Source organism: Mobula birostris, chromosome 6 (assembly GCF_030028105.1).
Source record: "Mobula birostris isolate sMobBir1 chromosome 6, sMobBir1.hap1, whole genome shotgun sequence".
Classification (NCBI taxonomy): Eukaryota; Metazoa; Chordata; class Chondrichthyes; order Myliobatiformes; family Myliobatidae; genus Mobula; species Mobula birostris.
The window spans coordinates 155,364,923-155,379,844 of record NC_092375.1 but is presented as its reverse complement, the minus strand read 5'-3'; the positions used below and the strand labels follow the sequence as shown (position 1 = coordinate 155,379,844).

The following is a 14,922-nucleotide window of genomic DNA, read 5'->3' as shown; positions in this document are numbered from 1 at the left end:
AAAAAGGTATACCAGCAGCTTTTCGGGTAGATTCGCTCTCTTTTAAACTCCTGAGATAGTATAGGTGTTGCTGAGCCTTCCTTACTACGTTGGTGGTCTAAGAGAGCTCCTTTGTGATGAACACTCCCAAGTACTTAAAGTTGGAAACTCTCCCCACTGATGAATCATTTATGAATAGTGGAGCTTGTTCTTACCTTCTTGATTTCCTGAAATTGATGACCATCTCTTTTTTATGTTAAGTGAAAGCTTATTTTTGCACCATTCGGGCAACTTGTGAACTTTGTCTCTTGTTTTCTTGTTATTTGTAATAAATCCAATCACTGTGGTGTCCTCTGCAAACTTGATGTTGGAGTTGTGCTATAGGCAGGAGCACAGTCATGGATGAAAAGAGTATAAAGGAGTGGGCCTTGTACACATCCCTGCGGTGCATCACTGTTCAGGGTCAGGGAGGTTGACGTGCACTTGCCTCGTCTGAGTGGGTGCGATTGGTAAGAACCCAAATGAAAATTGATGTTTCGTTTCCCACCCAGATTGTGTAGTTTAATGGCCAACTTGTTGGAGAGTATGGTGTTGTAGTTGATTAAAAAAAAAAGCATTCTGGCATAACACCTTATGCTTCAGGTGTTTCAGTACAAAGTGGAGAGTGGTGGAGATGGCCAAGGTCCCATGGCAAAGCATTTTTCAGACGTTTAGATATGTATTGTAAATAATGAGATATAGGTGAAACATTAGCTGAGCCTTAATGATTTAAATAATTTGGAAGAATAATTTCTTTATCACATTGTTGTGGGTGGGTGGAGGGGGTGTTGGGTGCATTGCCCAACAACAAACTGACTGATTAAAACTTACTGGCATTGGCTTCAGAAACTGACTACATGGAAAAAAAACTAATTTTAAAGTAGCACTCCCAAGGCATGTACTAGTTAGATGTTTGTACTGTTGCAAGTGGTGCATTTCTGAGCCAGTTCTAAAATTACAGTTGCTTGATATGCTGGTTCCTCACTCCTCTCTCCATTTCCTTTCTCCCACATTGAAAGCATTGTTTATTTTTAAAAAAGTTACCTTTGTTTAACTTCTCAAAGAACAAACAAGAAGGGCAGCAAACTAAAGAACCAGGCACCCACAACCAGGTTGATGCAGGGCATCTGGTGAAGATGAATGTGAAAGTGTTGTTTAAGGCAACAGTGTGGTGTCCATATGAGGAAAAATGCACTACAAGGCTAGGGATTACTGGTCAGACTCTCAACAATTCATCTATCTGGTTAGAAAAGATTTTGCTCTCTCCTAGGCCAGGGGGACATTCATTGCCTGAAATTGTCAAATTCTCCATTTTGAAGTGACACAAGCTGGTTGGATGGTTCTGACTTGCCGAAATTTGTACAGAAGTGTCTTAAAGAACCATTGTTTTTTTGTAGCTGGAGATTAAGAATGGGAAGTGGGGTACAGAGTGTGAGCCCCAGTTGACAATGTGTATCAATGAAAAAAAGGTTCATTTTAATTGGGCAAGGGTTTGAAGAGGATTTGCAACCCAGCTACCAGAACATGAGATGTTAGGATGTTTATATAGAATTTCTACAAATGAGCAGAGTCTTTGCTTCATGTGGCTTAGTCTTATTGTATTAAACACAATGGTGGCCAATCATGTAGAAGATAGAAGGAGTAAAACTACACACCAACCTGACTTGGTCCAACCAAGCAGAGTTCACTGCCAAGAAGGCCCACCAGCGCCTTACGTCCTGAGAAAACTAAAGAAATTTGGCCTGTCTCCTAAAACCCTCACTAATTTTTATAGATGCACCGTAAAAAGCATTCTTCTAGGGTGCATCACAACCTGGTATGGAAGTTGTCCTGTCCAAGACCGAAAGAAGCTGCAGAAGATTGTGAACACGGCGCAGCACATCACACAAACCAATCTTCCATCCGTGGACTCACATTATACCGCACGCTGTCAGAGCAGTGCTGCCAGGATAATCAAGGACACGACCAACCCAGCCAATGCGCTTTTTGTCCCTCTTCCCTCTGGGAGAAGGCTCAGGAGCTTGAAGATCTCGTACGGCCAGATTTGGGAACAGCTTCTTTCCAACTGTGATAAGACTGCTGAATGGATCCTGACCCGGATCTGGGCCGTACCCTCCAAATATCCGGACCTGCCTCTTGGTTTTTTTGCACTACCTTACTTCCCATTTTGCTATTTTCTATTTATGATTTATAATTTAAATTTTTAATATTTACTAATTTTAACCATTTTTAATATTTAATATTTGTAATCCAGGGAGTGTGAAGCGCAGAATCAAATATCGCTGTGATGATTGTACGTTCTAGTACCAATTGTTTGGCGACAATAAAGTATAAGTATAAATAAATCAGTATAACAAAATGACAAGCTGGAACGTGAGAGACATCTACATGAAGTCATGAGTCATTATAAAAAACAGAATACAGGTATATACTCAAGTTTGATATATTTGCCATGAAAATATTAGGAAGCAAAGACTAGCAGTAAGAGTAAAGGGTAGCAGACACATAAAAGTTGCTGGTGAACACAGCAGGCCAGGCAGCATCTCTAGGAAGAGGTACAGTCGACGTTTCGGGCCGAGTCCCTTTGTCCTGACAAAGGGTCTCAGACTGAAATGTCGACTGTACCTCTTCCTAGAGATGCTGCCTGGCCTGCTGTGCTCACCAGCAACTTTTATGTGTGTTGCTTGAAATTCCAGCATCTGCAGATTTCCTCGTGTTTGCGTAAGGGGCAGCGGAAATGGTCACGGGCAAATATTACAAAAGCTTTCAGAAAAATTGTGAATGATTCTCCCAAGTGTTAGAATTGTTGGAGGATGCCCAAATATGAAGATCAGGTAAGCTTGGATAAAAACATGGTTTTCTTGCAAAATTTAAGCCTTTACGTACTGAAGCACAAAACTTCAAATAACAGGCAAATAATTTCTAACAGTTATTCAGGGTTTGTGAGGAATAAGTGAGTTAACAGGAAAGCATTATTTCCATTAGCTAGAATATCATTGAGTTTGATATAAGTTTAGAGATGTAGAAGAAGTGTGTATTACAAACCAGTGTTTTAAATTTAGATACATTTGGAAAGGATGGAAAAAAGAATTTAGAGCAATAAATGGCTTTGTTTTTGAGGAGTCTGAATGACCTTTTGCAGTTTCTTATTTTGTTAGATCCTGGTGTTAAAATGTATGGAAGAGCCTGTTTGGGATTTTAATAACTTTATTGCCTTAACTATTTCATACTTATGGGAGAAACTATAAATCCCACAAGAAATTGACAATGGATTTTTGTTTTGCTAAACCCCTTTTAGGTGAAGTCTGTAATCAATCTTCTCTTTGCTGCCTATACTGGGGATGTGTCTGCACTCAGAAGGTAAGATTTCTTCAAGGGTTTCATCAGGTCATAGTTGGGTTTATGTTCAACTAATTGAGTTTGGTACATGGATTCATATTTGCAAACACTTTTACTGAAAACACTCGGGTTTGGTGTGCCGGATGCAGTCAAAAGTTCCAGAACTTTTTCCCAAGGGTTATGGGAGAGGTATATAGTTATCGCGAAATAAGGGAATTCAAAGGAGTTGTACTTTGCTTATTGTTGTTATCAATCCAGCCACATTAAAGTTTGTTATTCAAAAGTAATGTTGTTTTATGACCCCAGACTTTGCCTCTAAGCGGATGAACTGGAACTGCATTAAGTGATCAAATGATTTTAAGAGATTTCATTGGAATTGAAATAGATAGTAATACCACTATAATAATTGCTGGTTTTAAATAGCATAGTGTTGTGGCAGGTTTTGCTTTGTGAAAGGTTTTCCTAAGCAACTTAAGCAAATACATTTTGGGTTTAATGAACATTTGATATCCTAAGCCATTTTAAACTTTGCCATCTGCAAGGCTTTTTCTCCCCCGCAGTATCTATTACTCGACAGTCATTGATTTATTGGAGTATTCAGTTTACATAAAAAGTAAAATGAAAATGCTTATGCAGCAGCAAATAATGGTTTCGGCAAATACATTTCTACATTCATTAATCATACTGTATGTGCAGAATGTACAAAAGGTGCTGATGCTCACAATAACACGATAACAGTTCTCCTTAGAGATATAAAAACAAGTATTTTGGGGACCACTTTGGTTTTCTTTTAAACTTATTTGTCTTGCAACCACCAAGGAAGTAAATTGCATGAACTCATCAGGAAAAAATATTTTGTAGTTGTCACTACAAAGTTTATTTTTTTTTCTTGAAGGAATTGGCATCAGCAGTGGGAAGGCTTTTGGAAGGTATTCTAAGGGACTGGATATAAAAGTATTTGGACAGGCATGGAATGGTTAGGGATAGGCAGCATTGTAGGTCGTGACTAACCATCTTTTAGAGTTTTTTGAGGAAGTTACCAGGAAAGTGGATGAAGGCAAGGCGGTGGATGTTGTCTACATGGACTTTAGCAAAGCACTTTGAAAGGTCCCGCATGGGAGGCTGGTCTAAAAGGTTCAGTCGGTAGGCACTCAACTTGAAGTAGTAAATTGGATTAGACATTGACTTTGTGGGAGAAGCTAGAGAGTGGTAGTAGATGGTTGCGTGTGACTGGAGGCCTGTGACTGGTGGAGTGCCACAGAGTTCTTTATCAACGATCTGGATGATATTGTGGTTAACAGGATCAGCAGATCTGTGGATGACACAAAGATTGGCGGTGTAGTAGACAGTAAAGAAGGCTATCATGGCTTGTGGAGGGATCTGGATCAGCTGGAAAAATAGGCTGAAAAATGGCAGATGGAATTTAATGCAGACAAGTGTGAGGTGTTACACTTTGGTAGGACCAACCAGGGTAGGTCTTGCACAGTGAATGGCAGAGAACTGGGGAGTGTGATAAAGCAAAGGGATCTGGGAATACTTGGCAAAGGGATCTGGGAATTCATGGCAAGTGGTGTCACAGGTAGATAGGGTCGTAAGGAAAGCTTTTGGCACATTGGCCTTCATAAATAAGTGTACTGAGTGCAGGAAACAGGATGTTATGTTGAAGTTGTATAAGATGCTGGTGAGGCCTAATTTGGAGTATTGTGTGCAGTTGTGGTCACCCACCTACAGGGAAAATGTAAATAAGATTGGCAGAGTACAAAGATAATTTACAATAACGTTGCAGGGTCTGAAGGATCTGAGTTACAAGGAAATGAGACTTTATTCTTTGGAATGTAGAAGACTGAGCGGAGATTTGTAGAGATAGACAAAATTAAGAGGGGTATAGATAGGGTAAATGCAAGTTGGCTTTTTCCATTGAAGTTGGGTGGGACTACAAACAGACATCATGGGTTAAGTTTGAAAAGTGAAAAATTTAAGGGGAGCATGAGGGGAAACTTCTTCACTCAGAGAGGCGTGAGCGTATGAAGCGAGCTGTCAGCACAAGTGGTGCATACAAGCTCGATTTCAACATTGTAGAGAAGTTTGGATAGGTACATGAATGATAGGGGAATGGAGGGCAGGTCAATGGGAGTAGGCAGTTTAAATAGTTTTGGCATGAACTAGATGGGTTGAAGGGTCTGTTTCTGTGCTCTACTTTTCTATGACTCTTAACTGATTAATCCTAGATAAATCTATTTCTGATATGAGTGCCTTCGCCATTTATAAGACATTGGTGCAAATTAGGCCCATCAACCTATTGAGAATGCTCCGCCATTCCATCATGGCTGATTTATTATCCCACCCAAGCATTCTTCTGCCTTCTCACCATAACCTTTGACACTCTTACTAATCAAGAACCTATCAGCTTCTGCTTTAAATATACCTAAATGACTAGGCCTCCACAGCTGCTGTGGCGAGGAATTCCACAGATTCACCATCCTCGGGCTAAAGAAATTCCTCCTGATCTCTGTTCTAAGGGGCCGTCCTTTTATTCTGGGACTGTGCTCTCTAGTTCTTGACTCCCCCACTGTAGGAAATAACCTCTCCATATCCACTCTATCTAGGTCTTTCAATATTCATTAGGTTTCATTGAGATCCCCGTCCCTCTTCTAAACTCCAGAGAGTACAGGCATAGTGCATCAAACGCTCCTTATGCATTAACCCTTTCATTTCCAGGATCACTCACCTGTATCTCTTCTGTACCCTCTCCAATGCCAGCACATCTTTTCTTAGATAAGAGGCCCAAACTGCACACAATACTCCAAGTGTAGAAACAACAGGAATTCTGCAGATGCTGGAAATTCAAGCAACACACATCAAAGTTGCTGGTGAACGCAGCAGGCCAGGCAGCATCTCTAGGAAGAGGTACAGTCGACGTTTCAGGCCGAGACCCTTCATCAGGCCACAGTTGACGTTTCAGGCTGAGACCCTTCGTCATGTCCTGACGAAGGGTCTCGGCCTGAAACGTCGACTGTACCTACTCTAAGTGCGGTCTGACCAATGCCGTACAAAGCCTCAGCATTACATTTTTGCTTTAATATTAATGTCCTTTCAAAATGAATGCTAACATTGCATTTGGCTTCCTTACTACAGACTTAGCCAGCAAGTTAACCTTTGGGGAACCCTGCATAGGGACTCCCAAATCCCTTTGCACCTCTGATTTCTGAATTTGTTCCCCATTTAGAAAAACAGTCTGCGCTTTTATTGCTTCTACTGAAGTGCATGACCATAAACTTATCTGCATTGGTTTCCAGTTACCTTTCCAAGTCCTTCTGCAGACTCCATTGCCGCCCCTCCTCCTATCTTTGTATCATCTGCAAACCTGGCCACAAATCCATCAAACCCATCATTTGGATCATTAGTATATAGTGTGAAATGTAGTGGATCCAATTCGGGCTGCAGAACACCACTGGTCATTTGGCAACCAATCAGAAAAAGCCCACTTTATTCCCACTCTTTGCCTTCTGTCTATGCTAGTACCTTCCCTATAATATCATGGGCTCTTATCCCTTATAACAGCCTCATGTCTGGCAACTTGTCAAAGGCCTTCTTAAAATCCAACTAAACAACATCCACAACTCTCCTTTGCCTACCCTACCGGTTATTTCCTCAAATAATTCTGACTGATTTGTCAGACTAGATTTACCCTTAAGGAAACCATGTTGACTTTGGCCTATTTTATCATGTGCCTCTAAGTACCTGTAAATCTTGTCCTTAATAATGGACTCTAACATCTTCCCAAACAGTGAAGCCTACAATTCCCTGGCTTTTGACATTTGCAGTTTTCCTGAACTTCAGAACCTTTCCAGAATGCAGTGATTCCTGAAAAATCACTACTAATGCCTCCACTATCTTTCAGTTATCTTTTTCAGAACCCTGAGGTGTAGTCCATCTGGTCCAAGTGACTTAATGTATCTGCCTTCCGAGTTTTCAGCTTCACAGCCAGCCTCTCTTTGGTAATAGCGACTACACTAACTTCTGCCCCCCGACCCTTTTGAATTTGAGGCATGCTGCTGGTGTCTTTCACAGTGAGTCAAAGTCTGTCCCGAGCCTTTGTCATCAAGCCGGTGCTTATGCCGGTTTCTGTAGCTTGAAGCGACTGAGAGTACAAGACCACCCCCCCCCCCCAACCCCAGATAGGTCGCCAGTCTATCACGAGGTTAACCCCCCCCCATTTGCCTGTACCCATTTTCAGCTGGGTAGACTGGAGCAGTGTGTGGTTAAGTGCCTTGCTCAAAGGACACAACACACTGCCTTGGCCGAGACTCGAACCCATAACCTTCAGATCGTGAGCCCAACGCCCTAACCACTTGGCCACGCGCCACTCTTTCACAGTGAAGACTGACAAAATTGGAAGAAGATAGCACCAGCAAACAAAGTGACCGATGGTGACATCCTCCAGATTGTTCATGAAACTACCTCTTTCACTTCTTTTACTACTGCTTTTTCTTTCAACGGTGGACTTGCTACTGTCGGAGCCTGTCTACATTTTGGTGGTGTGTTTTTGGGCTGATTTATCAGGACCATGGTCCCAACATGGTTCAGGTAGAACCTATCCCATTGGGACAGCTCCTTCCTTCCCCATTACTGGTCTCAATGTCTCACGAATTTCTGAGCCTTGGATTTAGCTCTCCCATCTTATTTACTCTATGCCAATTTGCACACGGCTCAGCTAACAACCCAGAGATTGTTACCTTTTTGGTTCTGTATTTTAAATTAGTCCCTAGCTGCTCAAATTCCCTCAGCAGAACCTCGTTCCTTGTTCCTCCCACATTGTTAACACCCACATGGACCATGGTAACTACTTCTCCCACTCCAAGATATCCCGAAACTGGATACCAGTCAGACAACGCAGCCTTTGGGGCTCTCAATCCTTGCAACAGAGAATTGTGTCTGTTCCCCGATTATAATATCCCCAGTTACAACTGCATTTCATTCACTTTCCCACCCTCCATCCCCCCACTTGAGTGGTTTCCTGAAGCACAGTACCAGAGTTCGGTTGCTCGTCCTTCCTATAGCCCCCACTCTCATCCTCAGAGAGAGTATCAATCTCAGAACTGTTTGGCAAGCTCAAGGGCTGAGGCTTCTCCAACGCTACCTCTTGGATCTCCCTACCTGGCTCACTAACAGTCACACCATCTTACCCCTGACCACACACCAAAGGACTGTGTCCTGAAACAGTGTCCAGGTATTGTTTCCTGATGCACCGCAGTGTTTGAAGCTCGTCATCATCCAAGTCTCCCCTTTCCTGATGCACCACAGTGGTTGAAGCTCAACATCATGCAGGTCATTAACTTTAAGCCCAAGGTCCTTAAGCAGCCCTCGCTTGCTGCAGATGTGGTTACCAAGAGCAACAATGGGGTCCATCAGTTCCCATGTCATTCAGCTGCAACACATCACTTGATCCTGCATCTCTATCTTATTTCATTATTGTAGTTTGTTTTTTGTTTTAAAAGTTAATTGCTGTATTTCTTTTAAAAAAAACATTGCATGTTCTAACTGACTCCTCATCTGTGCTGCCTTGCCAAACCTCAGACTTTTGTTAACAAAATAAAAGCAGAAATTGCTGAAAATACTCAGCTAATCGGGCCTTGCATGGGAAGACAAGTAGATTTAATGTTTGAGATCAAAGACCGTTCATTTAAAATTGGAAGGAGACAAATAGAAATTTGTTAAACTGCTGCGAGGGTTTGGGGGGGGTGGGTGTGAAAGAATGTCACTAAAGGGGGTAAGCAGTAAATAAAACTACCTGATCAGTGAGTGAATGGGAGCAAATTGGAGATTGAGAACATAGATGAAAGCTCCTCAGTAAAATAAAATGTGGGAGTCACCAGCTATAGACGTGTCAGCACATGGAGTTGGGCATATTCTCCACTCCAGGAAAAAAAGGTAGGAGGAAGAACTTCATTGCCTGTGTTTGCAGTGGAAAGTGCCTTGGGGGTGGTTGTTTGGAATGGAAGAAATCTAGAGAGTAGTGTAGGGAAGGATTCCAGTGAAATGCCGAAAATAAAATTGGAAGGTACATTTTATTACCTGGAGGTGGCAGAAATTGCGGGGAATGATCCGTTGAAAGCAGATGCAAGTGGGGTGGAAAATGGGGATGACGGAGAGTGGGTGAGGGCAGAGGTGTGGAAAATGCTTGAAATGTGGTCAAGAGTTTTGTTAACAATGCTAACATGGAAGTCACGATTCAGGAAGAACAGACCTGGACAACAGTCTGATTCAAAGTTTAGGTTTTCTTTGCAGTGGTGTTATATTTATAAAAATTGTTAAACAGTTTAAAATAGTTGAGCAGTTTGAACTCGCCTTCTTGATATGCCTAAAATGGGGAGAGTCAATATTATGGTGTTGGTTAAAAGCAGCTTAAAGATACAGTGCTGCTAGCAAAAAAAAGTCTGTGGATGTCCATCTGATAGGGCTCTGACGTTAAGTCATCATTATTAGCTATTTCACATACAAGAACCTAAAGCAATTATAATTGCACAGTTGCAAGTCATATGAAGAAGTAGTACTGGAAGGAATTTGCATTTTGTTTATTTTAACAGCATGCATTTTTGTATTTTTTTATTTATTGATACACAGCATGGAGTTGGCCCTTTGAGCCACGCCGAGCAATCCCCAACTTGGGACAATTTACAATGACCAATTAACCTACCAGCTGGTAGGTTTTTGGACTGTGGGAGAAAACCAGAGCACCTGGAGGAAACCCATTTAGTCATGGGGAGAACGTACAGACTCCTTACAGTCAGTGGCAAGAATCGAACTTGGTTCGCCTATCCATGGTTACACGTTATTTTATCTGTATGTAATAGAATAAAGCAGCTTGTAAAGTTACTGGATCTATTTTTAAACAGTTACTTTTCTTTTACTCTAGGTTTGCTTTGTCTGCAATGGATATGGAGCAAAGAGACTATGACTCACGAACAGCACTGCACGTAGCAGCTGCTGAAGGTACAATTTAATTTCTAAAAATAGCATAACATTTATAGCATGGTGAAGAAGTCAATTAATAATTCAGAATTTCACAGATTTACTTTCATTTATAGGCCATGTGGAGGTGGTTCGCTTTTTATTAGAAGCTTGCAAAGTAAACCCGTTCCCTAAAGATAGGTAAGTTGATAATGATTTAATGTCATAAGCAACCTGCTTAGTCCATCTAGTTCAGCAGAATCAGTAAAAGAAATTCTGTTAAAGAAAATTGGCCTGTAGATAGTCTTGCTTGTTTTTTTAAATAATTGTGTTAATTTCTTGATTAATTCTGGATTTATCTCCTATAAATCATATATTCAAAGTAGTTACCCTGTTAAGATTATTCATCTTTAAAATCTATTTTCTAAATGTATGTAAAATTTTGTAATAGGAAATCTTGAGAGAGCAACCTGTGTAATAATTAGAACAATCTTTGGGATGAACAGCTCAACCCAAAATATAAAATTCGATAAAGGAAAAAAAAGTTATTTTATTTTCATAAGTGGATTCATAGCAAGTTTTGAAGATGGCCTTGTTGGAGGTCAAATTCTCCTGAAAAATTAACATAATAATTATAATGCTATTTATGATTTCTTTTGGGTGGTTTTGCTGGAGTGTATTGCTTAACCTGTTTTATAATATAAAAATATAATTTCAGGTGGGGCAACACACCTGTGGATGAGGCAATTCACTTTGGCCACCATGATATTGTAACAATCCTTCAAGATTACCAAAACCAATATATACCTTCAGAAAACTCGAACAATGGAAAAGAAAAGCACTCCAAGGAGAACATAGACAGCATGGTATAGTTCTTCAATGTCCCACAGTAATTTTGTCCTGAATTAAACAAAACCAAACTGACATTTTAGTGATGCTTGTAAAATAGTGTTGTATTTTTGGCAAGTAATTGCTCTAGTAGTTTAGATTTGAAATGTTTTGATGTCGTTTAGAAAAACAAATGCCTGGGCAAAATTAAGAAAATACTCCAGTGCTCATTTTGAGTGATGATTCTGGGACTTGAAATAATGCACTAAGTTCTATGTGTGTTTTAGGGAAAAGCGAGCAGGATAATCTCAGCACAATTTAAGATTTTTAGGAAGCTGTTGTCTTACAGTCGATATAAAATTGCCATGAAGTCCTGAATGATATGAATAGTAGAAAGTGATAAGATCATTGCATCTCCTGGCTTATAAACACTGGAAAATATTTAGTTGTAGAATAAAGTCATAAGGAAATAGTTATTGTTGTGGTTCATAACTTGTTGGCAATATCCTTGCAAAATGTGAATAAACATTATTGTGTCCAGTAGATATTGTGAGGATGTTTTACCAGTAGAGGCAATTTTACCTGCACAAATCTTTGAACAATCAATTGTTCCAAATGTGTTAAAGGCAGATCATTGAACTGACCAGTAAGTGTTGACCTTTGTTTATCTAATACATCTTGTCCAATTTTAGTTGCATGATGACTTCAAAAGGCCACACTGAAGATGAGGAGTACAGAAACATTATTTCACTGTTGTCCTGTATGCGTTTGCTTAGGATTTGTTGCTTGAAATTTTTCCTTTTTGTTCAGTTTGCAGTTTCATTCACTGCTGACTTTTTTCCCCACATTCTTAAGGGCCACTAAACAGAAGAGACTTCATGTTACATTACTGTGAATTTTGTAAGTAAATATCTCAAAGGAATGCAAATGATTGACTGACAAAAATATTGTACTGTATTTATTTATCAAGTTCTACCTACTTTCTCAAAAATGAATTTTTCCAACATTTTGCCTGTTTTATTGATGTTTAGAATAAGGTAATTACTAACTCTTCGGATGCCTGCTTTAATTAGAAAGTTTTTAAATCAAATTTTTGTTCACTTTTAGTTGAAGTTTTAGTTGTAGACAATTTAGGGAATAGTTTGTCAGTGGTACTTTGAATTTTTAAGCAAGTGTAAGATTTTGTTTATTTTTGTGTTGGACTTAGTCCAATAGTTTGTAGTAATTTATTGAAAATAGACTGACCACTAACATTATACTTTAGCATCAAAACTAGTTAAAATATACAAAACTATCCTGTGCTCGTGCTGCCACAAGCTGCTATTTGTAGAGATTGCAGTGAATGCTTCTGTATGTCGCTTGCATCAGAAAATGTTCATTGTTCTTTGCAATTTGTAAGCATGACATTACAAAAGGCTACACAGTTTATGCCTTTATCTAGAGACATAAATATTTGTCACTTATGTGGATTATAATTTTGCATTTGTATTTGCATTCTTAGGGCTTTAAACGTTAATCAAAGAATGGAAAAAGATACTTATTGCTATCCCTTCGTCTAATGCTCTAATGTGCCCATTTTGTTGATTTGGATGAAATTTTCTGAAACACCATTTTCCATTCTTATTTTTGAGGTAACTTGGCTTTTTTAAAAAACTTTTTTGCTGATGATCTTTTATGTACAAAGCTTCTAAAAACAAGTTGCCCTAGAACCATGTCTAGGAATCTTGAGTGTAAGAGTGTTTCTGAAATACTGTAGTTCCGATTTGCTCAATCTAGTTGCATTTAAGAAAACCTTCCTGTGCTGCATTTTTGCATGAATCATTTGCATTCCTGCAGGATACCCATCTCTTTAATAATTGCATTTGAAGCGTAATTTGTGTGTTGGAGTCTTATCTGCCAAAGTTTGCTTTATGCTCTTATTTGTGTCTGTGCTTGCTTAGAAAGATTGTAGCACTGCAGCATAATTTTGTTTTGAGTACCCTTTATCCGAAATATTTAGGATTGGAAGATTTTGGAATATTTGCATTTATATAACAAGATATCTTGAGACTGGGACCCAAGTCTAAACACGGAATCTATTTGCACGTACAGTTGTTGTGAAGCTCACAAAGTGAGCAGTCCTCAGTTGGAGCACACTCTAACGTGAAGGAGCTGGATTCTCCACAGACTGTCGGAGTTGAATGACCACCCCAGACCGCATCTATAACCAGGTTCCAGTGCTGCACGAGGCGTCTTATCCACCATCGATTTCAAACAGCTGCCCTTTGCATAGCAAGTACAACGGGAAGGGGGATAGTTTTATATAATTTTAATAATTTTGTGCATGAAACAATTACCTACAATATTCAGTTTGTTGTGATAGATCTTTGCTTGTTTCACGATCAGCATGCCATTAAGTGTCATATGCTCTCTCCATTGATTAATCCACTTTCAATGCCTGATCAAGATTTTAATTTTTTGCTTTATTCAATGTTTTTCTATTTTTCATTAACTTCTGTTCATTATGGATGTGAGGTCACTTCTCAGAACTGTTTGTGGTACACAGTCCTGTGCATTGACTGGGAGCCTTTCCAGCACCTTGTGGAATTTTTCATTTGCAACATCATGTCAGCGCTCAAAAAATTTCAGATTTCTGAAGTATTTTCTAATTTCGGATAAGAGGTACTCAACCTGTATTTCATTTAAAATGTATTTCTATCCATTGCTGTTATTTCAGTGTAGAACTTAGCTTAACGTGTGGTAGTATTGGCCTCTGATTGTACTTAAACCAAGGGACAGTGTGTAGCTATAACTGTTTTTGAATATCGTGACATGTATTTCCAAGTATTTTGGTGTTGAATGTATTTGCTAACAGCAATCTTTTTGATTGTTGCTTGATATTTTCAATCTGTAATGTTAATTTTGATGTGTTGCAGGCAATGCAAGATATTTACTTAAAGATATAGGCAGGGTGTGTTAAATACAGAATAAATTAAATGCAGAAAAGTTTTGGATTCCTTATTTCGTGCGCAAAGTGCAGTACTGATTTCCAAACTTGCTAATGCTACATTGATTGGAAAAGTTAATTCCCAAAATCACTATTTTTATTTGTTGTAATCATTTGTTTATTACTCCTTTCTCCATGGTTCTGCTAGTTACAAGGTTTTAAAATAGGATATGTAAGCAAAATGCATGACTTATCTCCCCAGTTTCTCAAGGGAAACAGCTTCACTGTCTTGCAAAAGTGATCAGTTATGGTATTTTTAAAGAAAACATGTCCCCAGACCATGAGAAACACTATCTTATGTGAATCATAATCACAGTTGGAAAGGTCTGCTGAATTTCCACTTTCTTCTCTTTTTCTCCTTGATGAAATTAAATGATATCTCTTAATTATGGCTAACTTCCATCTAACTCATCAGGGTAGAATTAAGTTTCGATTAGTTATGGTGTAAATATTTTAAGGAGAAGCATATTTAATCAACAAATTGAAGAACCACCGAGAGTTTATCATGAAACAGACACCTCCTCTTTTCTGCCTTTTCCGAATCAGCAGTTCTGCTCATTCTGTAGATCGAGAAGTCTTCAGGTCTGTATCTGGTGTGCTGGGAGAAAGCCACGTTTCAGACAAGCATAGAACACAACAGGTTCTCATTTCTCTCTGATACAGCAATCCTGCCCTCAGGTCCTCAGTTTTGTTCTGCAGCAACTGCACATTTGCCAGCAAGGTGCTGGGTAGAGGGGGGCTCATTTCCCTGTGTGTCAGCCTGGCTTGTAGTCCACTCTTCCTGACTCCCTTCCGGCCAT

General features: G+C 39.5%; 1 protein-coding gene across 11 annotated transcripts in view; it reads left to right on the top strand.

Annotated features, from left to right (window-relative positions):
• Positions 1 to 14,097, top strand: part of LOC140199488 (glutaminase kidney isoform, mitochondrial-like) — a 90,276-nt gene extending 76,179 nt beyond the window's left edge. For 2 of the 11 annotated variants that reach the window (XM_072261664.1, XM_072261663.1), the window contains exons 15-19: positions 3,317 to 3,378; positions 10,274 to 10,350; positions 10,446 to 10,509; positions 11,027 to 11,174; positions 11,829 to 14,097. In XM_072261664.1, coding sequence (XP_072117765.1) covers positions 3,317 to 3,378; positions 10,274 to 10,350; positions 10,446 to 10,509; positions 11,027 to 11,174; positions 11,829 to 11,858 — 381 coding nt within the window. In that variant the 3' untranslated portion in view covers positions 11,859 to 14,097. Of the gene's footprint in view, positions 1 to 3,316; positions 3,379 to 9,981; positions 10,351 to 10,445; positions 10,510 to 11,026 lie in introns of those variants that run through there. The other 9 variants (XR_011886426.1, XR_011886425.1, XR_011886424.1 and 6 more) reach the window with 9 other exon arrangements.
• The last annotated feature ends 825 nt before the right edge of the window (positions 14,098 to 14,922 follow it).